This window comes from Denticeps clupeoides, chromosome 15 (assembly GCF_900700375.1).
Source record: "Denticeps clupeoides chromosome 15, fDenClu1.1, whole genome shotgun sequence".
Taxonomy (NCBI): Eukaryota; Metazoa; Chordata; class Actinopteri; order Clupeiformes; family Denticipitidae; genus Denticeps; species Denticeps clupeoides.
The window spans coordinates 6,628,188-6,652,464 of record NC_041721.1 but is presented as its reverse complement, the minus strand read 5'-3'; the positions used below and the strand labels follow the sequence as shown (position 1 = coordinate 6,652,464).

The window sequence follows — 24,277 nt, the reverse complement described above, 5'->3', positions numbered from 1 at the left end:
AACTGAAGATAAAGTCAATATGAAATTATGGAATCAGACTTAATATCACAGGGCCCGATTACCATATAATTATACATAGTGCAACATCCCAGAATGCCATGTTACAATTTTAATTACCTGTCCCTTGTTGTATACAGCTTAGATCAAACCTGCAGCACTAATAGGCCAATAAACATGTATTGTAAGTATTTTAATATTTTCAAATGTGTAGTGAATAAGCCTTATTCAGGAATAATTGGCATTGTTTGAAGTAGACGCAGATGAAAAGAATAGGAACCTGTTCATTTACACAGAAAGAACTAACAAACGCAAATATTTCTGCTCTGGCCACCCTTTCTCTTGAAACCTGATTAAGACGGTCCGTCAGCCAACTACCGATGCTCGACGGCCCTGTTCAAAAATAAAGGATCATTTTTTGGAGAAAGAGTTTCTTTTTCCCCCCGACTTCTTTTACTTATCCGACTTTCCATTTTTTTCCTCCTGTGATCTTGGTTTTTTAACACACTGGCACACTTTGCGTGTCTAGAGTTAAGTCCAGGATAACTGGCAATACCTTTAAAGGCATGAGCCAGCTAATGCTGAGGAAAGTGATTCCGCCGCTAACATGGGGTTTTGGTTCACGTCGGATAAAATGTTCTGAAAGGCCTTGGCAGAAGCCGACGACTGGCTCACTGGAAAAAGTTTGCCTCTTTCTCTCTGTGTGTGTGAAAATATAAATGTGTGTGTGTGTGTCTGTGTGTGTGTGACGGGATTTCCCACCGGATGTGCAAATGTAAGCATTCTGGACATGAACGTATTTTCCAGTATGGTGCAGGACACATGGGTGATTAATGAGTAAAACGAGGTGGCCTCATCTCCTTTCTCTCTGCTGCTAGTATCACACACACACACACAGAAACCCTTTCTTTTCATGGTCCATTATGAGGTCTTGTTGGTATAGCTGGATGGCGGCGCTGCTCAAACAGAAGAATTTGTCGCGTAACACATTCCAATATTCACAATTTTGGGTTTGAACTGAGGTTTGTTTCCAGATTTCCAAAAACCTAAAGTTTTATAACTGGTTTACAATGTGGGGTATTATTTAAGGTATTTGTATTTAGTAAAGAGTTCCTTTCAGGTCTGGACGTCTGGTGTGGAATGGAGGAATGGGGGGGAGAAGAATAAAAGAATGTGGTAAAAGATTATGGCCATGGGCATTGTGTGGATATTTGGAAAGAGTCGCCGCACCTCCACCTTCTTCCACAGAGTCTGAGGTCAGACGCAGATGGGCTGAAAGGGTTACACCATCTGTAACCTCTGCTGAGCTGGAAGTTTCCACTCCGCACGTAAAACGAGGGTCCGTTACTGAGGCTCAAGGGAGAAGAAAAAAAAAAAAAGGAAAGAGCAAAGCTAACCACTCATCCTTTGTTCCTGCAAGTGTTTCTCCTAAGGCGTTTGTCACCCACAGCTCACTGGATCAGATAAGAGTCTTCAGGTGTTAGTCTGCTTTCTTTAGAAGCCTGGAGGTGCTCCAGAACATTAACATTTTATTTCTAGCCCCACTGGGTATAAAGGGACAATTCACAATTCGTCTCAGAACCCTAACCCTATACTCTGGACAGACACTTGTACAGTTGGGAGTTGTAGAGGATTAATAAAGAAAAAAAATAAAAACTTTTGACGGTCCCTTAATGAAACACCAACTTGTGTGGAACGCCGCCGGTGTAATTACCAGAGGAACAATAGGAGCGGGAGAAGCCGAGGATGAGAAGGAGAGCAGGGGTGGGAGATGAAGAAGGAGGGAGGTTTGGTTTTTTTGGAATAAGGGCGCAGGAGAACCTATCATTTCCAGATGACACACTGTGGAGGTTGGCCAGCACTGACTTGAGGTTTCAGCCTCCATTTCTCTCTCTTTCACTGCACTCCTTCCCTGTTTTTGTCTCCTTTTTCTTGTCTCCCACTGCTTGTTGGAACAGGGCGAGAACTTCTCCTCTGTTCTTAAAGTGCCTCGTTTAAGAGACACCAGACCCCTCCCTCTGTCTCCCTCTCTCCCTCTCTCTCTCTCTCTCTTGGGCTTTCGCTGCCCCTTCCTCCTCCTCCTCCTGCTGTAACAGAACACACCTGCTTGGTCTTGGCTACACGCTTCCTCAGTGCAATTAGCCCTCGGCCTTCTGCGCCGCTCACTGAGCAATCCCTGCGGATTTTTTGGGGGAGACCCTCTTCAGCGCCTCTCCTCTCTCAGCTGAGCACAGGTAGGCAGCCTCGCATTAGGACGCTGATAATTGGGGGTGGGGTCCGCCGCGGTTCGTGCTGCTAGATTTGCGGCTTGGGCTGCGGCACGCGTGGTGGAGGTCTGAGCGGGGAACCGCCACTGGTCAGCTGGAGCACAGGCTGAGCACGATGGGGAGTCGGATGTCGGGATCATCTGCTGTTTCTTGATGTGTCTTATCATATTGCTTTTAATGCCATGACATGGGTGTTTTTTAAAAAGCAATTGGCAGGTCTGGAGGTGTAGTTGGAAGGATAATGTGAGAGACGTTTCCAGGAGGGGAGGCGGGACGGTGGGGGTGCCACACTGTGTTAAACCGGGTGCCAACCAGATAGGAGGTGTGGCAGCCGGTTGCTTCGGCTGGTTTGTTAACGCACGTGTGTGTTTTATACGTTCCTTTGCTGTTTCTACTGTCTTGGCTTTCCTGCAAGTTTTGGAGGAAAAGGGCACTGAGGACTGTGAAAGAGGAGCAGGGATGTCAAATATGATCCATTTCTGACCCCTTTTTTGGGCTACTGCCCTTGTTCGTTTTTCTCTTACTACAACCAATTTTTTACATTGTGATTTTGCCCCTTAAGTCAAAGTAGAAAATTTGGAGTAGGGTGGTGCTGGAAGTAGGAGGTCTGGGGAGCATAGAGGACAGAAAACAGAGAGAGAACTTATCGCCTCCTATCAGGCCTGCTTCACATCGACTTGACGTTCTCAGGCTTTGCAAACGCACAAGATACATTTTCATGCCAATTCACATTCTAGGGGTCTCTCCGGGGTCCCGGAGTTGCTAAGGGTTGCTTTGATCTAAACAAAGAAAGAAGAAATACGGTACCTGGCACCCATGAAACCTTAATGACACCAAACACACACACACACACACACACACACACACACACATACAGGCAAATGTGACTGGAGACTTCCCAGCAACCCACCACAAACATCCAGACTACCTCCAACACTCCCACCATTACAAGCAGACAGAGACTAATATTAATTTGGCTGGTCTAGGGATGGGATCAGACAGAAGGAGGCACTACATCAAGGTCATTTGGCTCAAACAGAGCTGTTACCCAACCCGGCCGGGGGGGACACTTGGCAAAAACAGAACGTTTAACCACAAACGATGAGGGGGAAATGTGCATTCCTTAAAGAAAGAGAGCTGGGGTCCACATTAGGGAATATAATGCAGCTGTGGATATTATTATTGGTCTCTTCCCCGTTCTGCTATTGTGCAACCATGTCTTATGTGATTTAACAACGAAAAGGTCCAAAACTGGCATGACTGATTCAGTAGTTTTCTTTTTTTTTATATAAGTGCTTTGACTGGACTGACTCAAAAGAGGCTGTGGGTGATGTTGCTTAATAGTCCTCTGGTTTCTGCAAAAGTGGTCAGAAGCCATTTTAAGTGTGCCGGCCAGTTTTTAAGATTTTAATAGTTGTGATGAGCTCTTGACTGACCTGCAAAACATTTGATAAAACCGTTAAACGGATAAGTGAGAATGTTTGGGTCTGGGCTTTGCAACAACACACTGGACTGTCGACGTGTTTAAAAGGGACAGACATGCTGTAAATGTCCCATAGCCCCGTAAATACCTCCCCCAGAATGATTTCCGTCAGCTCCTCTGGAGACAGAGACCCCAGGGGCAGATAAGTGTGAGAAACAAGAGAAAGAACGAAAGAAAGGCCTGCTTATGACCTGCATGGTAATTACAGTGGATAGAAGAATCCAGAAAAAGTAAAGGCGTGTGTTCATAGGAGCTTCTACTCTGGACAATCTGTGTGAGGAATTGTGTGTGTGTGTTGGGGCGGGATGGAGGGGGTTATGTACAGGAAGTGTCAGCCCCACTCTGTCTGCCTGTGGAGAAAGCTGAAACCAGATGTGACAAACTGCAGAGACACAATCTGGGGGTGGCTGGGAATGGCGGGAGGACTTAAGGGAATGAGAGCCTGTGATGAAAAGAGGTGAAAAGTTACCTGCTGGACATCTGAAGTGGATAAATGGATGAACCAGCGCTGGTCCAAAACGACCTTGTCAATGATGACATAGAGCCTAAATACACACACATATACACACACTCACGCTGAAAGTATGGATGAAAAGTGCCCTGCATTCACTGACCTCACAGCCTTTCATAACTCAGATGTGAGGATGGAGCCCATTAAACATCACAACACTACTGTTCCACAACCAACAGATTTTCAAATCACGGCCCCTGCTTCACTTTAATGAATATTAATTATGTTTGGAGGGGACGGATGAACATTCCTTTTCACCGGCAGAGAGTGCAGAAGAATGATTGCCAAATGAGGACATTTATCTTCTGATGCTCAGGCGCTAACACCGTATTTATGGACAGACTGCTCAGTCCAACGAGGAGCAGTTTGCAAATAAACAGATGCACACACACACACACACACACACACACACACACCATCTATTTATGCTGATGGCGCATATCTGACATCCAAAACATCCCAAAAGTTGTGTAGAAGCATTGAAAAGTTGCAGGTCAATTCAAGGTGGATTCTGTGGTGACATCGACATTTCAAATCTAACTGTACAAAATTCATTTACGATCCTGGCGAAAACATTCATAATTGCTTGTGACCTGTAGTTATACTATACCCGGGGGAGGTGGTGAGTGACAACATCTCCCACATCATGCAGGAGACCCTGACAGCACTGAGCAGCTCCTTCAGTGGCAGGCTGGTCTTTCCTGCCAACAGCTGACCACACATACATACATACATACACTAACAAACACACACATCCAGAAGGCCAGTTCCGTTTTTCTTATGTGCAATATGTGTACATATTCACTGGCCTCCATAATTATAAGATCTTCTCTTTATCTTCTAATAAATTCATTTTTTTTAAGTAATATAGCCCCACAATGAAAAAATAAGAGGAAAATACAACCTTTAATTCAAGTGCATTTATTTAGTGGGGAAAATAGTCCCATATTAAGAAATAACTCTTTTACATCAAATCATGTGTGCCACAAGTATAAGCACCCCTGTACGAACCCCTTTTGTCAAGCACCTAAAAAAAGCATCTAATCTTCTATCAGGCCTGATCTGAGAAGATGGGAGAAAACAGAAAGAGAAATATTCAACCATTCCTCTTTGCACAATCTATCTAAATCATCCAGCAACACGGCTCCTCTCCTCAGCACTCACTCCACAAGTTTTCAATGAGGTTGAGGTCTGAAGTCTGAGATGGCTATGGGAGGAGCTTGTCTAGTTCTGTGTCTGGTGAACCACTTCTGTGTAGATTTGGCCACATATTTTGGGTCATTACCTTGCTGAAAGTCCCAGTGACGACCCACCTTCAGATTTTGGACAGATGCAACCAGATTTTGCTTTAAAATGTCCTGCTGTTTCAAAACATTCATGATGCCATGAACCCTAGCAAGGTTCCTAGGGCCACAGCATCACCTATCCTCCCCCATACTTCACAGTGGGAAGGAGGTGCTTTTCTGCATACTCATCTTTTGTGTTCCACCAGACCCACATAGAGTGTTGGTTGCCAAAAAGCCCTATCTTGGTCTCATTTGACCAAATCGCACAGTCCCAGTTGAAGCCCCAGTACTGCTTAGCAAACACCAGACGTTTGCATTTATGATTGTGAGTGCATGCCTCCCAAACAGCTTGTTGGCATGTAGATAGTGCCTGATGGTTGGTTTGTGGACCTTGTGACCCCAAGATGCTACCATTTGTTGCATTTTTTTGTTGTATGTTGAACTTTTTTATATTATTCAGTAGGCATATTCTGTGAGCTATTTATTTATTTATTTATTTATTTATTTATTTATTTATTTATAGTTTATCTTGTATGGTCTACTTTCTGCAAGTTTCCAAATGGGGCACTAATAAAGAATCATCTTAGCTTTTGTCTTATCTTACTTTACTCTAATATTTACTGAAATAACATACATGCACACTCTGACATATTTGTGGTGGTTGAAGATCACAGGGTTCAATGCCCCAAACGAATGAAATCTTATCTCATTAAAATCTGACAATTATTTTCAGATCACAAATGAATAACTTTTGTGTAAAGTCAGTTATTTGTCAGAGAGACTATGAGGGACTATGAGTTTAGTTCTGAAACAGTTCCTATGTTCAGCATTTGTTTTCCTTCACAAATTTAATGAGCATAAAGTTACTTATGACGATGACAGTACCGTGAAAAACAGCCATGAAGGTAAAGAGAGTCTGCAATTAGTCTGCATCATAGGCTCCACAGAATGGAGTTGAAGGAACATTATGGTACGATAAATGAAACAGTAGATTTTAAGATGTGGTCAGTGTAATAACTGTCTAAGAAATACGAGTAGTCGGTGAAAGAGAAAGAATGATGTGCTCTTTGCTGTCATGTTCACGCCACGTTGTTCATATGAGCACAAAGTGGATTTCCTACTTTATGGGGCCACAGAAAGACCCTCCCGGCAGGTGGGACCCTTCAATGTCCAACTGTAATAACAAAAAAGTCGAATTGTGTACATAAAATGAGGAGACCCAGTGTTTATGTGTGCATGTGTGTTGTATGAAATTTTGTGGGGTCCATATGTCCATGTTAATAAAATAACAATCTGATATGAATCATTTTGTAGAAGTTCCTTAATTTGTAAAATCTATTTATAGCATTAATAGTTGTTGAACAAAGACAACTATGGCTGAGCATATACATTACTTTGGTTCTATTCTGGTGTGGATTACTGTTTTTTCTAATATATATTGGGCATTTTCTATATTATAAAACAACTCACATATAATTATGTCATGATCTGGTATCTCACAAAGCTTGTGAACTATAAACTCAAGTTATTCTGTACAGATCAGTGCATGTAAGTATCTACATGCCATTCACTGAACTATTGAGAACAATGATTACACTTGTACTTTACACTAAACACGGTTTAGTCCATACCAACAAGAATAAAGTATTATTCTAAATATTGGTTTAGATAGCTCAACTTCCTCCAGGTGACCTTGATGGACTCAAGGGCTTTGAAATTTCTTATGTGCTTGTGCTTCTCTGAGCTTGTAACTACTGTAGGTTACTCTGGATAAAGGGTCAGTTAAATGCCTCGTATGTGGCAGAAAAAATATTGATCATTTTAAGGAAAACACACATTTACGTGGTTCTCCAGACAGCACAGCAGGGCCGTCTCTGTTCTCTTTCACGAACTCGGTGACCCAGAGAACGAGACCAGGCTGACAGTCACATACCCAGCAATCTGTCTGTCACACATGTGATCCTGCCCAATACTTTTACACTTTTACTGATATATCTTTACAGCCTCTGGTATGTGTATGCTTTATTATGGCTTGTTGTAAGGGCCTTGACGGTTGTGACATTTTGATTATTACGGTACATTTGTAATTTTATTTTATTTTACCTACTGTACTAAACAAAGGATATAAATATGTCTTTAAGCGAGGGTCAAGTTCAATTTTACTGTCAAATCTGCACAGAACACAGTGAAAGGATGACCATAGTGCAACACACACACACAAAAAACAAAACATAAAAGAGCAGAAGAGCTGAAAGGATTGCTATGAAGCCTTGATTCTCAGTGTGGTGCAGGGCCATTCAAGAACAAACCTTCTCCAGCGATAGCTGTGTGCTTAGGGTAATTGTCTTCAGACCATTCTGAGGTTCAGAGCACTCTGGAGAAGGTTTTTGCCCAGTATATCCCTGTACTTGGCCACATTCATCTTTCCCTTGATTGTAACCAGTCACGATGTCCCTGCAGCTGCAAAACTCCCCACAGCATGATGCTGCCACCACCATGCTTCACTGTTGGGACTGTATTGGACAGGTGATGAGCAGTGCCTGGTTTTCTCCACACTGTGTGCTGTGTGTACATTGATGAGGGGAAAATGAATAGCAAATGGCTGCACTACAACAAAGAGTAAAACATTTAAGGGGATCTGAATACTTTTTAATACATTACCATATCTATCTATTACTGATCCAATAGCATATATTCAGCTGTTACCAGACTGCGCACTTTATTGTAAATATTCATCTTTACCAAGATGCGTCTGATAGTGCTAATGCTTACTCAATTTATGTTGTTGAATACTTCACTATCTTCAAGTATTTGTTGAAGTAGCTTGGAGATGGATTGCATTGTTTGCTCTGAATCGGCTCACAAAAGAAAGTTCCTGTTGTTGGGTGCACAGGTGTTTGCGTCCACCCCAAGCAGGTCTTCTAGCCTTCTAGGTCTTCTGTAGAAAAATGCAACCTCAAATTGTTATTCGTTTTTATGGTGCTGTATATACTTTAATTTACTGTATATATCATACACAGTACACATCTCAACAAGTTCCCAAAACTACCACATTTGTTCATAAAGGAGCTGCAATGTGATATGATACAGTACTGTATATACTCTAGATTCCGTATAGGTAGATATACCTGTTTATCAGTCGGAATGTCCTTACTATGGATGAAACGGCTTAGACTCTTCGCCCATCTTACCTCATAGTCAGGCCATGGTTTATGATGTGGTCCACCAAAGTCGTTCTTATGCCATCATAAATATAAGACCTGTCTTGGTCTTCCTCTACCTCTGCCTCTAGTCCTCCCTCCTTCCATGCTTGCAAAGTTCTCAAAATGGCTTAAGTGACAGTTTTTGTATCTGATTTTGTGTTCAGGTGCGTGTTTAAGTATTTTCAATTACCCAATAGTACTTTGAGATTACATTGAACAAAGTGTCTTATGTATGAAATAGTGTGTAGTGTGCAGGAGCAAGTGTGTTGCACAATTGCAATTAAAGTGCAAAGCAGCGCTGGTTAAATTTTTGTTTAAGGTAAAGTAGCGACAACTACAAGTAACTTTTTTTTTAAGCATATGCCAATAGAGTTCAAGGAATGGGTTAAAACTGTTATATCCTCAGTCTAGTACTGTTCATATCCTCTCTTTCTCTGTGTTTGCAGAATTGTCAGTGGATGACAGTCAATGATATATATTTTAGGAATAAAAGTACCTGTTACATTGTTTTTAATGCTGGTCATAAGCTAAATATTTTCAGAGCTACAACTCACTGTGAAACGACTGGCTAAACACTGTGATACAGTATTTTGGGAATGTTGCGTACAGAGGTGGCTCTTTTGCTTTTTTCTATGTAAGGTTTAAGTAAAAATTGGTGTGCTTGGAGAAACAAGCTGATTTGGGAAAAAAATCCTGGAAATTCCAAACTTTGCATCACCCTTTTGCTGGTATGAGAAGAATCCAAACAAAAGTGTGTGGGTGAGAGAAGCTTAGAACGTTTTCATGAATATATATAATATTGAAAAACCACACACTTGGGAATCAGGTCAACAATATGTTAGCAACAGGCAAATTATTTGACATGAGGACATACTCTGCACACCTTAATGTACCTGGCTGCTCCATTCGACTAGCCGAGACTACTACCACCTTTAAGAAGCAGTTGAAAACACACTGCACAAAATAAAAAAAAAAAAAGAATTTTCATCCAGGGCTCTTAGTTTTGTAACTCAAAATCTATAGAAACCAAATGAGAATTGCTGATGACTTTCTCTTGTAAGTCGCTTTGGATAAAAGTAAAGTAATGGCACAGATCCCAGTTCACAATAAGCTGTAAAAAGCACCATAACTATCAATGTCTCAGTATGGTCAAATAAAAATTGTGTTTAAGAATCTGTATACACTCTTAACTTACCGGCTTGACAAACTCCACAGCTGATATGCTGCATGCACTGGGATTCGATGATGTTAATAAGATGCTAATACAATAAATATCCATCACATAGAAATTTACAGCATTCATCAGACGCCCTTATCCAGGGTGACTTACAATCAGTAGTTACAGGGACAGTCCCCCCCCTGCAGCAACTTATGGTTAAGTGTCTTGCTCAGGGACACAATGGTAGTAAGTGGGATTGGAACCTGGGTCTTCTGGTTTATAGGCGAGTGTGTTACCCACTAGGCATCTACTACCCAAAATAATATTGCCTAGTCTCACTGGGAAAGTGTCCAAGCACAATCGATCAGTAACATTGCCATATGGCATGTTACATAGTACATGCTACTATGGCATCTTTCACTTTCTAATGAACAAATTCACAATCATTCACTGGTTCATGATATTCAGAGAATACAAATTTACATTATACAGACTTTATTTGCAAGTGGACTGTCCATTTGATTGTCATGCTGCTATCAAATCTTCCAGAGCTCTAACAATAGTATATTCCACTCTTCCCAGGCTAATAAAGAATGTCAAATAGTATGGTGTAGTTTTTGAAGGGTGTTTCTGAAATTTGAGTCAGGTGTTGTACAGGGTCTTCCATTTATACCAGACAAATCACTCAAAAAGCATGATATTTGTCTCTTGAATAAAGTGTGACAAATAAGGCAAAAACCCTGTAGTTTTCCAGGACTGATCTGTAGCATTTACCTCTGCCCTCTGTGTCTTAACAGGCTCCACAAGTGCACCATGAGATCCGTCTGCCTTTCCCTTCTCCTGGTATCGGCGTGCTGGGCACTGCCATTTCAACAAACAGGCTTCCTGGACTTCATGATGGAGGATGAGAGCTCCGGTGATGCCCCAACCCCACCTGTCATACCAAAGGATCCATCTGTGTTCTTCCCAAAACCCCAGGAACCCAGTATAGCACCCTTTGAGCCCGTCAGACCTGAAGGACCAGTGTGCCCCTTTAGGTGCCAGTGCCACCTGCGTGTTGTGCAGTGTTCGGATCTAGGTAAGATCCACAAACTGCTGCTATTACCAATTGGTTATTTATCATTCAAAACATGGATATTGTAATATGTAAATTGATAAAGAATGTAGTCGCCTCCATTCGGCTGCTCCTGCTCCACAATGCAATGTTGTTCTCATAATTGCTTGGCAATGGCAAATGCTCTTCCTGACGCAACCCTTCCCATTTACCCGGACTTGGCACTGAAACCAAGAAATATACTGTCACATGCATTCCCAGTGGCTGAGTGACATAAAGCATGTCTTGAATCCATCTCGTAATGTTCTTCCTTACTAACACTGTGTTCATCTACAGTGTGGCAAATTGTAATATTACTCTTTTGTAAGGCTTAATCACACAATTTCTAGCCAACCTGGCCTTGCATCCCTATGGAAACGACGTTGAGCAGATCCAGAACGATTATTTTCTTAATTCTTAAGGATTCTTAAGAACCAAAAACCTGTTTTAGACAAAAGTGTTCTCCTTTGGGCGGGTCCTTAAACATCAACAAAATAAAACAATAATATTTCTTCACACTGAAATTGACCCCTGATCTCAGTTTTATTTAACAAGCCATACTGTGGCACAGTGGTTAGCAAAGAGGCCGAGTTTGCATGTTGGTGTGCGTTTCATCTGGGTTCTCCGGTTTCCTCCCGCTGTCCAAAGGCATGTACACTAGGTGGACTGGAACTCTAAATTGACCCAAGGTGAGAGTGTGTGACTGGATGTCGTGGTTGGCTGGCTCTCCGGCAGCCAGGACCATGAGTAACAGGACTAAGTAGTAAAGGAGAGCTTGTGTCACGACTGCTGGGTATAATATGTGCGGAAACATCTTGTACTGCATTTGAGGAGAGGTTTTAGAAACACTATAAAAGACTTGCCAGAATTGAATCATGACACGCTTGCCACATTCAAGAATCTGAATTCAGAATTCAGTTTTGTGTGTGTTTTGGCACATTTTTGGGCTGAAACCATCAGGTCACTGGCAACACTATACATGTAATGCGTTGACAGGATGTAAATTTAAATGATCTGAAATTTAAATTGTGGACATAGCATTTTGTAGTCTTAGAATGTAATTTACATTTACATAGCATATACATTTCTGTGATTAATTTAACCAAAAATGTATTCAGAAATACATTAAATAAATAAAAATGTGTGTCACTCTGTGTGTACTTCCTAATTTTAGGCCAGTTAGAGAGCCACCTATAGGCTGCAATGTCACCCAAGTGGATATTGTTGCTGTTGTTGTTTGGAGACATTCGTGACTGTCATTGAAGACTTCATTATGTCAGTCAGGCTTCATAATGAGGTTAAACATTGTACAAAGTATAAAGCATGTTTGATCGGCCCTTCATCAGGTCACTTTTCCTAAACCACTTTAAAACTCCACGCAGGATGCAGACCTAACTCACATCTACAAGGAGGAGGTATTTGCCACAGGACTGTTTTCCCAGACAGGAGAGTAGTTTAGTGGAAATTGGTCTGTCCACTTTTACAAGACCCATTGAAAAGTTTTTGTCATTGAATTAGACAATACATAGGAGTAGTGCTGAAGTGGAATGAAAATATTGTGGTTTGTTGTCAGTGCCAAAATAATGCTGAAAGGTTTAATTGTAACTTATTCAATTGCATAAGATTTATTTATTCAGCTTAAGTGCTGCATGCTTGCAGGGGTGGTCCCAAGGTGCCTTTAGTGGATTTCTATGGAAAAGGGCTATTGTTAAGTCAAGTGATTGAAAAACCTTGCTGAACAGCACACGTTGACACAAAGAAATGTCTCCTCAGCTTTTAACCATCTCCCTTTGTGGGCAGTGGCCAGCCATGACAGGCGCCTGGGGAGCAGTGTGTGAGGACACTGAGCTTTGCTCAGTGGCACATTGGCGGCTCAGCAACCTTCTGATTACAGGGCCACGTCTTTAACCGCTAGGCCACCACTGCCCTTGGCGGTTCAAATACACAACTGCCAAGGTGCCACTGAGGAAAGTAACAACAACAACAACAACCATTGAGGAAACCACAACCACAGACAGCTCCCCAGGTGCCTTCCATGGTTGCCCACTGCTCCCTCTGGGGATGGTTTATCGTAAATGCAGAGGACACATTTCACTGTATGCACTGGGTGCTGTGCTGTAGTGTGTCACATGTGACAACTAATCACTTTCAAGCAGCCTCCAAAGTTTTGAGTCTATCATGAATTAATGAATTGTCGGTTCACTGTTGTAACAATGGCTGTGCTCAGTGAGATGTAAAAGATGTCAGTGAGAGCATCTACCCGCTGGTCTGCACATTCTCTGAGCATCTTCCAGGGAGGCTTTCTTGTCCAGCAGCCTGTCCTGAGTTAATTCTGCAAAGAGTTTTCCGTGGTTAGACATAGCAGCTGATCACTGGGAGGAGGGTTGGATGTCCTCGTGTGTCAAATCATGCATAGAAGTCATTCAGTGCATCCGGTAGGGAGAGGTCATTGTCACAGGCAGAGGTTTCAGTCCTGTAATTTGTGATGGCCGTGTGTCTCCGCTGTCCTGGAAGTGGGTGTGGAGTTTCTGGCAGTTTGGCCCTCACTGTTCGTGTCAGCATCTTGGTTCTCAGTCATCAATTATATAATAGAAACGTCGCAAGAGCACAGTAACTATGTTCAGTAACTGTGTCTTTATTGTTAATAAAGTTAAGTTAAATTAAAATAATGCACAATATTGTTCTATTTGAAGATGAACATTGCGAAGGCAATAGAGAAAGAGAGACAAAAATATATATATATGGACATACTGATGTTTTGGAAGAGGCTGTTCCATTACCTCACAGAACAAGCCAGCGAGATCTCCCCCCAGAGGGAGGAAGCCAGAGCTGTAGTCACATCTCCAGAGTCAGCTTCTCTGGCTTGTAGCCTGGAGCCTGCATCTGCTCCACAGATCTTCTGGCAATCGCACACCCTTGGCAATAGCGGAGGCAGAGGGAGATGGGAGTGTAAGAGTCAGAAAGAAGGAGCGAGTCAGACAAGATCAGCAATTCATCTCATTACTTTCTTAGCTCACTGTTATATACCCAGCTTACATTTTTCTAGACATGTTTACAATACAGTCTCAAGAGTACTCAAGAAATCACTATTGTATGGGCTTGACCGTTTATATGCATAGTGTCATGCTCAACAGAGAGAATTTGGCATTACTGCACTTATGATCAGTTAAATGCTAAATCAAATGCAGACGCAAGTCCGCAAAAGGACATGCCCTTCTAAGGCAAAACTTGTGTCTGAGTGTAAGGTGCCCCGTACTGATTATGAAAAGGCCTCTGGCTCGGTGAAGGAAAGCATAACAGTTTTATGGGAAAACACGTCCATGAAGGATGTAGATGTGACGAGAGCTGTCAATGGCGGGCAACAATTAGCAAACAAACCTGCAACTATGACATGCTCGAGAGAATGTTTTAATAGGGGACTGCATACTGACGGCAGAGGAACTCTGAATTCAGATAGTTAGTGTAGCAGAAACCTCAAGATTACTGTGATTTAGCCTGGATGACCTCTGCAGAGAATTAAGTCGTCCTATGTTGGTGAAGGTCTCCTTCTGTTTATTGCTGTGGTATCCTCTAAGTGTACCTTGGAGGGCAGGGCCCTTAGATGTGTTCAAAACCTGTCTAAAAACTTAACAATAAAAAATGTATAATAAAAAAAAGGTAATTAAATAAAAAGCATATTTTAACAATTAAGTATGAAAATAGCTATTAAGAACTAGTTTATATTGTATATTGTAGTTTGTATTGTAGTTTATGTAGCATAGGCATAAAAAGGTTGTCCAGTGGCTTCTGGTATGATGTCTATATCTATAGATGGTTCTCCAAAATAAGCTTTTTCAGATGCAGACTCCACAATGGAAAATTGATTAACACAGATTGTTGGGATAAGGCTAATTTGTACTTATTCACACTTTCACTTTTGAAGCAACTATCATTTGAAATTAAATTCAGACCCACTGCCCCTTCTAATATGTTGTTATATGCCAAAAAGTTTTCTTAGTCTTTCTTAGGATTCTTTTGTCTTTGTGGCACAGATATAACAAAGATGTCTTCGTCATTCAACACTCCGCTACTATCATCGAACTATAAACACAGACACATTCTCAGCACAGTTTATAAATTGTGTGAGTGTTTGTTCGTACCAGAAACAGACAGAACGATTTTGCCAGACAATACATGTCTGTGCTGACTTGTGTATATTACTGATTTATAAGTGGGCCAGCAAGGCTGTTGGTTTTCCCCTGAGTACTTACCTAGTCATAACTGTTTGTCTGATTCAGTCCTATTACATAAACCAATCCAATCCACACTCATTTAGTCTTCTTAAGCATTAAATAATGTCCATTATTCCTGCTGTACAGGATTATTACTACATCTGTTATGCACTAAAAGTAAGTGTGAGCAACACGATTGGCCAGGTCTTGGTCATTTGTGCCACTTCTTTACGGGAAACCCCAGGAAGTCTTATGATGTGAATCCTCCAGACTTCTGAGCTCTTCTACTGTCTCTTCTACTGTCAAGACCCCCACTCACAAGCAAAGACAATGCTTTTACACTAACCCTACACGTGACGTTCATTCACTGTGGAGGTCATGAGTTAATAGACAGTTAATGGACAGCAGTTCAAATTTCAGTATGAGATGACATACAGACAATACCAGTCAAAAGTGTGGATAGGTTCACTTTTTTAGGGGTATTTGTTTGAGACTATTTCTTAAACATAGAACAAAACAGAAATTATGTAGTAAACAAAATCATTTCAAAAATGCAATTCAAAAGTAGTTAAATTTTTTGCTGTGATGGAAGCATTTGACACGCTTAGCTTCTCTCATCCACCTTAAGATGACAATGGGGACAGTTTTTCAGTATTTTTCAGAGTATGTGTTGTTGCTTTTCCTTCACCAATGTTAACATGTGGTGTTATGATAATTATAACAATGCACAGAACAAGAGTCTGAATCTGATTCATAAAACATATTTTGTCGTAGAAAATGTTTTACTGGTAGTGTGTGTACATTGTAAAATAGCTTATTTTGCAAATTTTTGCAAAAGGGAAACTTCAACTGACATGATTACAGCACTACTTTTTGTCATAAGGTTTCGTCCAACAAACTTTTGTTCCATTTCCTGTTCAGGCCTGTCATTAGTGTGTGGCTGAGAAAGCAGACAGTGCCAGTCTTGTGTCTGACCAAGCCTAGGTTTTCCTGCACTTCCCACCAGCCTTTGATTCCCGGTCTTCAACACTGTAATAAACCAGTGTCAATCAAACCATTGATTCCCAGTCAACCAATCTGACAATGACAGCTACTGAAATTATGGTAGATTTTTATATATATATATATATTTCTTTTTTTTTTTCTTTTTTTTATTCAAAATATTCTTCATTAATGGTAGCACAGGACACCAGTGTCTCCAGTGTCTAAGTGTAATTGGAAATGTATGCTTAAGTTAAGAAACAGAAATTAAGAAGAAACAAAGCCTATACTGTGTAAAAATGATAAGAAAGCAGACATTTCAAAATGCTTATTGAGGCCTAATGGTGAACGAATCCACCATAGCTACATAAGCCCCTCTGTGCAAAAGTATGCCCCAAAATATAAGTGAATATATGTGGTCTGAGACATTATTTGGCTGAAAATTTGCCTGAAAGCGCACAGGATTTGAATAATGAAATTTTGAATAACATAATTATTGTTTAAAATTGTATTACTTTTTTTTCCTAATGGGTCTATTCAAATTACTGGACTATTAAAAAAGACAAAATATGTTCATAGTCATCCGAACTGCAGTAAATGATTACATACATTATGAAAGCTAATAGGACATACATTAATATACATATACATCAAATGACTACGTGAGATGGTCATTGCACATCAGAGTGCAGTACTAATGTTAAGATTGTAATGTGCAGTCTGGGAGGGAGAAAAATCATCTGAAGCCTTAAACCATCTGCAGATAATTACACCCTGCAGATGATTACACCCTGAAATATTATACCCTGCACTTTAATCTCTCACTACCTCACACTGTGCCGCTGTGTTATGGTCATCATATCATGTCATATCATATCACTACTACTGCCATTATTATCATACACAAAAAGGGTGGTAGTAGCCTAGTGGGTAACACACTCTCCTATGAACCAGAAGTCCCAAAATCCCACTTACTACCATTGTGTACTTAAGAGAATTAACCCTAAGTTGCTCCAGGGACACATCTTCTCATTCAATGTGTTTTCTTTATTTTCATGACATTTTTATTGGTAGATTCTCACTGAAGGCATCACAACTATGAATGAACACATGTGGAGTTGTGTACTTAACAAAAAGTGGAGACCTGGACTCCACAGTCACCGGACCTGAACCCAATCGAGATGGTTTGGGGTGAGCTGGACCGCAGAGTGAAGGCAAAGGGGCCAACAAATGCTAAACACCTCTGGGAACTCCTTCAAGACTGTTGGAAAAGCATTTCAGGTGACGACCTCTTGAAGCTCATCGAGAGAATGCCAAGAGTGTCCAAAGCAGTAATCAGACCAAATGGTGGCTATTTAGAATAAATTAGAATATAAAACATGTTTTCAGTTATTTCACTTTTTTTGTTAAGTACATAACTCCACATGTGTTCATTCATAGTTTTGATGCCTTCAGTGAGAATCTACCAATGTAAATGGTCATGAAAATAAAGAAAACACATTGAATGAGAAGGTGTGTCCAAAGTTTTGGCCTATACTCTATATATAAACTGTCAGAAATGTGTCATGCAGCGCCTCAGCAGTGGACTAAAAAGCCATCCGGATTCTGGCCAATGGAATATGTGGTGGTGTATTCTGTTACTACATAAGCAGCAGATGAAGGGCACGAACACGAAGATCTTCATCATAAACACTGAATATTTTGATCCTCCAATAAATAAATGTTGAGCTGCATGGGGTCTGTTTGCTTACTCTTCTCCAGAATATTTGCAACTGAATGGCAGTGCAGTTCCTGAACCTTTATTCATGAATATAAATTATAATTGCAGATTCAGTTGTTCCTTCCCCTCTTCTTCAGGCCTTAAGAATGTTCCAGAAGCTATCCCTGCTGATTCAACACTGCTGGATCTACAGAACAACAAAATCACTGAGATCCGCGAGAATGACTTCAAGACTCTAAAGGGCCTTCATGTAAGTCCATGTGTCTTCCATCTTCTCTCTTTTCTTCTCTTCCTGAACGTGTCTTTCATGCGAGTCACTGTGCACACAGCCATTTCAACAAGAATACTGCAAGATTTTCTGCAAAATGTTGTCATTTGCAGAAAAACAAACCTATAAATGTTATTTTTTTTATTCTGGACATTCGTTTTATAGGTTCATTTCACACACGTCTGAGTATTGTAACTTTGTCTGTTGCTCCAGTGCTGGATCACAGCAGTGGAAATCTGATTTATCCTTGGGCGTTCCACTGAAACGTCAACCACTTGTTTTCTTTTTTCTTTTTGTTTCAGAGAGTTCAAATGAACATGATCTAATGTACAAAGCAAAACAAATGGATAACAGTTGCCTCAAGTGCATTTCTTCCATTTCTTATCTCGAGAAATTGAATCACTGTTTTCCGAAGAGACATGAAATCAGTCATTTCTTGAAACAAAGCCTCATCCATCTTTAATGAGCATGCTGAGCCTGCCATACCAACTCTGCTGGAGTTAAGATGGATGCTGAAGAACTTCCAAACATTCAGTGAATCTGGAGCTGTGGCAGAGTAGCAATTAATAGACAAAATTCTCCAAAAATCACACTGGGTCCTACTCAAAACTCCCTCCTTGGCTCACTGTCCAAACACAATAACTGAGGCGCCAGTGCCTGTTAGCACACATTGGAAAGTCAGCATTATAATCATCACAGAGACCAATGGTGGTCATAATTATTCTGTTTAATTCAGTATTATGTTTCCCTGAAATTGAAATAAAATCCTACAACACATGCATGATGTCCTTAACTGGACTGAAGGCTATAGTGATGGAGTTAAAATTACGTAAGAGGCATTATAAATATTAAACCAAACTCCTATCCTGAAAACATTACAAAGTTTTGCAGTACTAGTTTAGAATGTTCTTCACTATGTGCTTGTCTGTTGATAGGCTCTATGCTGCCTATCAATCAGTACAAATACGTGATATTAGAGAACATTGAATTGTCTGTATCCATACACTGTGTATTGAAATACACTGAATGTCTTATATTTTTTGTATTTCTGAACAGACTCTCATCCTGGTGAACAATAAGATCACCATTATCCATGCCAAGGCCTTCATGCCTTTGGGAAAACTGCAAAGGCTCTACCTGTCCAAGAATGTGCTGAAGGACATTCCTGCCAACATGCCCAAGACCTTGCAAGAGTTGCGAATCCACGAGAACAACATCACTAAGATCAAGAAGGCTACCTTCCAGGGCATGGTCAATGTCATTGTTATGGGTAAGGCCTGCTTTGTTAAACATTATACACTAATTTATGGTTTTGTAGGGGTAAACAATTCATGAAAGTTACAAAATCAAATTCAGTTTGAGAAAGGATCAAGTGCTGTGAGGTGAGGAAATCATATATTAGAACAATAGAACAAACTGGTCAGCTAATATAAACATGGCTGAAACTTAAGTTCTCTGCACAGTGCTGTGTGAGCTCAGCATTTCTATCATGCAAAATCAATATTCTGAGTAGACCTTCATTTCTCATATTAATAACATTCCTTTTTTGTCTTCTGTAGAGCTTGGCTCCAACCCTCTGACCACTACAGGCGTCGATGCTGGGGCTTTCTCTGACTTGAAGAAGGTGTCTTACATCCGTATATCTGATACTGCCATTACTGACATCCCTAAAGGTACACAGGCACAATGACACATAATTCACATCATTTTGCCTATCCCTGTAGTGTATATGGATGTAAATCGTGACTTTGCTTTGATTCACTGTTTCGTGTGCTTCTCCCAGGTCTGCCCAGCTCACTTTCTGAGCTTCACCTGGATGGAAACAAGATCACCAAGGTTCAGGCTGAAAGCTTGAAAGGACTGAAAAACCTGGCAAAGTAAATACAAATTGTAGTTAAGTTAGGTACACTAATTAATAGGTAGAATATGCAAAAGGTGAATTATATAAAATGTAGGTGGATATATTAGCAATAGTTCAAAGGGTTTGGTAATGCGGTCACATGCAATAGCTACAAGTCAAGGGGAAGAAAACCACATGGGCATAACAATTAGAATTTTCTTTGTTTTTTAACAGTTTAATAAATTATTAAGTATTTCAGTGGTCACAACTGGTGGATAAAAATAAAAGCCTCTAGTAAGAATACTTCTAATTCATCACTTTAGCCATTTCTGATTGGATGTCGAACTGTTGCAGAAGTACACTAAACTCTAGACATCCAATCGTAACCATGGAATTCTCCACATTCCTGGAGATCCATGGCCAGACAGGAGAAAATACTTAGATAACCACTGACCACAATTTATCCTATAGGGATTCAGTTTTTTCTATCACAAACTTTATCACAGCCTCGTGGGCACATTGCCAGGCAGGAGAGTTTACTGAACATTTGACTCCAATTACCCCAGTCTGAGCTCAGACCGGGACACATAAAATTCTTCTACCTATAGACTACTTCCTGAACTTCTGTGAATTCCTATGTCAAAGGTTCAGTTTGAATCATTAAGTATTGCAGAAAGGACTGTTGTGAAATCGAAAGAATTGTTATTGTGACCTTGTGACAGGTTCATATGAAAATGATGTAGAATGGCTGTTAGGATATTTGCCAGTGTAGAAATACAGGGGGGATGACATCATGGCTCCTGTTAACTTTCCAATTTCCTCTGCCAGTGGGTCATTGCAGGAGGTTGTTTCCATTACATACTTCTCAGACAATATTCACACTTACAAACTTTCACATACTTTAACTTTGGTAAGTTTCAGACTTGATGATATGTTGAGCGCCAGACTTTTTTATATATGCAGTTCAGTGTTTCTGGGACATTTTGCTAATTCATATTCCCCATTGGTTTTTGGGTGCAGGCTTGGCCTGAGCTACAATGATATCAGTGTTGTGGAGAATGGATCCCTGGCCAATGTGCCTCACCTCCGTGAGCTTCACCTGGACAACAACGCCCTCACCGTCATTCCTCCTGGCCTTCCTGAGCACAAGTACATCCAGGTGAGTCCAGTTGCCCCCACGGCACATATCTGCATTAGGGGTGGGGTTTAAATAAAATGGTTTAACATTTGTTTGTTTTTTTTCCATGGTTGTCTTTGCAGGTGATTTATCTGCACAGCAACAAGATTGCTGCTATTGGAACTGAAGATTTCTGCCCACCGAGCTACAACACAAAGAAAGCGATGTATTCTGGCATCAGCCTCTTCAGCAATCCCGTGCCCTACTGGGAAGTCCAGCCCATCACCTTCCGCTGCGTCTTTGACCGCTCTGCCATTCAGCTGGGCAACTACAGGAAATAGTCTGGCCAATCAGAGGGGCCACAGCAGCCTGTGTCACTGTTCCGACCCCCCACCCTCTCCTGTCTGGCAGACGCATCTGAAAGCACATAACCCCTTCCTACCATCCAACCATCAGTGACTCCATAAACATCCTATATGGCAGATAATGACCGCTCATATCTCATCTCATTAAAATTCTTTTGTTGTTTTAAACCAAAAGTTGTACTTTTACACCAGATTCATAATCACAGAACATTATTTTGACAATATGCTAGGCACTCATACGTTAGAGCAAATGTAGTCAACTTAATATTCCACTTCAGTTCCCCAAAACCAGCATTGTTGCATCTATATGTATGACTGGAAGTTTAACTGAATCTCTATGACCACTGATTAAATACACACAAATTATTCTCAGTTTTGAATATTTATAAGCATCTGAATTTTGGCCTTTTAGCAGATTTTCCTTGACCTAAGCCATGGCTGTGACTCAGACGTGCAGGCTTAGCTAGCCTGCTGAGCAGGCAGCGAAGAGTTAAATCCCATCTGGAAATGTCATTTACATGAGTCTGTGTGCTAGAATGTAGTAGAATATTATAGCGTGTAGTGCTGAAGTTCAGCCTGTGCTGTTGGGATATTTTAATGCTCGGTTTTCTTTTCACATTGTGCGCCGAAATGGCCATGTCCAGTTCGGATTTCTTTTGCCTTTGCTCTTGTCTTGGTGTTAATTTTCTCTTTCATCATTCAAAACCAGACCCAGGTCATGCAATTTTGGTTAGACAGTCACTTGAAGATACGGTTACTTAAAAAAACGAAAATAAATCTAATGTCCACTATCAACAAAGTAATTCCAAAGGCCATGCGCATGATTTTTAAAAAATGATTTCTTTTGTTTTTCTGAGTGTGCATTTTTATTCATCCAGTATTTTTTTATTACTTTCTTCTTTCCTAATGTCTGATGCAGAACAGTGGGAGCAGGTGGACAGGAATGGGCGACCCACTCACGTTAGTGTGAATGTCACGTGTATAGATGCTGTACATAAAAGCTGTATAAACCTTTCGACGCTTTAAAGCACAAGCACTTACAGTAGTTCTGACTTAATATATCAGCAATAAAGTTGATCTTCCAGGTTCTTCTTGTTATTTTCCGAACGACGGCACGATGGTGTACTAAAGCAAATAAAATCAAATCAGTGTCAGCACACCCTTAAGAAGTGTCACCCTCTTGACTCGCTAGAGAACTATCTGGGTGGTCTGAGCAGCTCAGGAGGACACACTTTTTGAAACATGGACATACTGACGCTGGAGTTCAGTTTACAAGCTTCAAAGCATTGTAGTACTTCCAGATGACCGGTCCCATTGAGCTTTAGGGAATCCGTAGCCTGACCTTCACTATTTTGATTCCACAGGAGAATCTGTTTATCCTCTTCTCTGGTAATTTTACTGGACTAAAGGACAGAATTTGATCAATCAGAATGAATCTAAGAATCCTGAATCAGGAAGCTGCCCATACGAGATCTTAAGATGAACCATTTGGAAGCATAAAAAAAAATCAGGGCTCCATCAGGGTTTCTTTCTATCTTTGAGACAGACAGTCTTCTCTTTATTGCATCTGCTGTACTTTTGGATTTTACCAGTATGCGATCACCATTCTTTCCCTACTGACACTTTGACTCCAAGCAAGTCTGTTCTGCAAGGTCAGACCCTGTATAAAAGATGGGTATAATATGCTGTTACAGCACTGGTTTATACATTCATCAAGCGAACAAAAAAAAATGACCAACAAAACCACAGCAGTCAATTGAATCATAGAACTACAATCGCATTTTGTCAGCAATAACTTTCAATGCAGCAGTTTAGAATGTGATCATTAGTAGAATAAATATTTCTTGAAAGATGTCTTGCCCCTCCAAATATTTTGTTTCTTTACAAAATCAAATCCTTTTTTTACTTTTTAGGTGCATGACTGTGTTAGAGTGTGATAGGCTGCAAACATCAAGCTCGGAAGAAAAGAGAATAACAGACGCAAAGGATGAAAACAGAACAGAGCAACAATTAGCAAAACACCTGGATGAAATATGAATTGTAATTTGTAAATTTGATTAATTTTTCAGTGGTTTGTGAAACTGTGATCTAAATGATCTCGGCCTTGAGGTTTTGTTTCTCGACCTCACCCTGCCTTTGTTCCCATTGTGAACCCTGACGCCCCCCTGTGGCAGACGCTCGGCCCGCATTCTGTTCTTGGGAGACTAGTGGCACCGTGTGGTACGTCTGTGTGAGTATGCATACAGCGCTATGCGTTAATGTACACGAGAGAACACAGACCTGTGTGCAAGCTTGTGCATGCTCACGTGTCAGATATAAACCATGACCGTCGAAGCCACCGGCGCGGCAACCCGAGCCTCCTCAGTCCACGCCCAGGAGGGGAACGCTGTCAACCTGCGGACCAGCTGGAGGAAGATGCCCCTTCATCTAACTTGCCCACAGTGTGTTGAATTTAGTGGACAGATTTTAACCCTTTCGTGGCATGCTAAGCCCACTGTAACACTTGTTTGGATCTCAAGACAGAAATCCAGAGTCATTGGAAGATAATTACATTGGAACATAATTACATTTCTTCATCTTTTCCAACATCCTGGTTTCACTAAAAATAAAAACCAGCTGAAGAGGTGAGCATTCTGTGCCCCATTTAAAACAATTCTGATTTTATTGTGTAAAAAAAAACCACACGTATCAGGCTGTTACAGACCTCTCTCTCACTCACTGCCATGCATGCCTGCTGGATTAGAAGGCGACTCAGCCCTGCAGAAAATCCAGTTGG

General features: G+C 40.9%; 1 protein-coding gene across 1 annotated transcript; it reads left to right on the top strand.

Moving 5' to 3' along the window:
• The first annotated feature begins 1,864 nt into the window (after positions 1–1,864).
• Positions 1,865–22,589, top strand: dcn (decorin). The gene is made up of 8 exons (XM_028953846.1): positions 1,865–2,231; positions 10,704–10,984; positions 18,049–18,161; positions 19,236–19,449; positions 19,739–19,852; positions 19,963–20,056; positions 21,040–21,178; positions 21,280–22,589. Exons 2-8 carry the CDS (start codon positions 10,720–10,722, stop codon positions 21,475–21,477), a joined length of 1,137 nt encoding a protein of 378 aa, XP_028809679.1. The 5' UTR covers positions 1,865–2,231; positions 10,704–10,719; the 3' UTR covers positions 21,478–22,589.
• Positions 22,590–24,277: the final 1,688 nt, after the last annotated feature.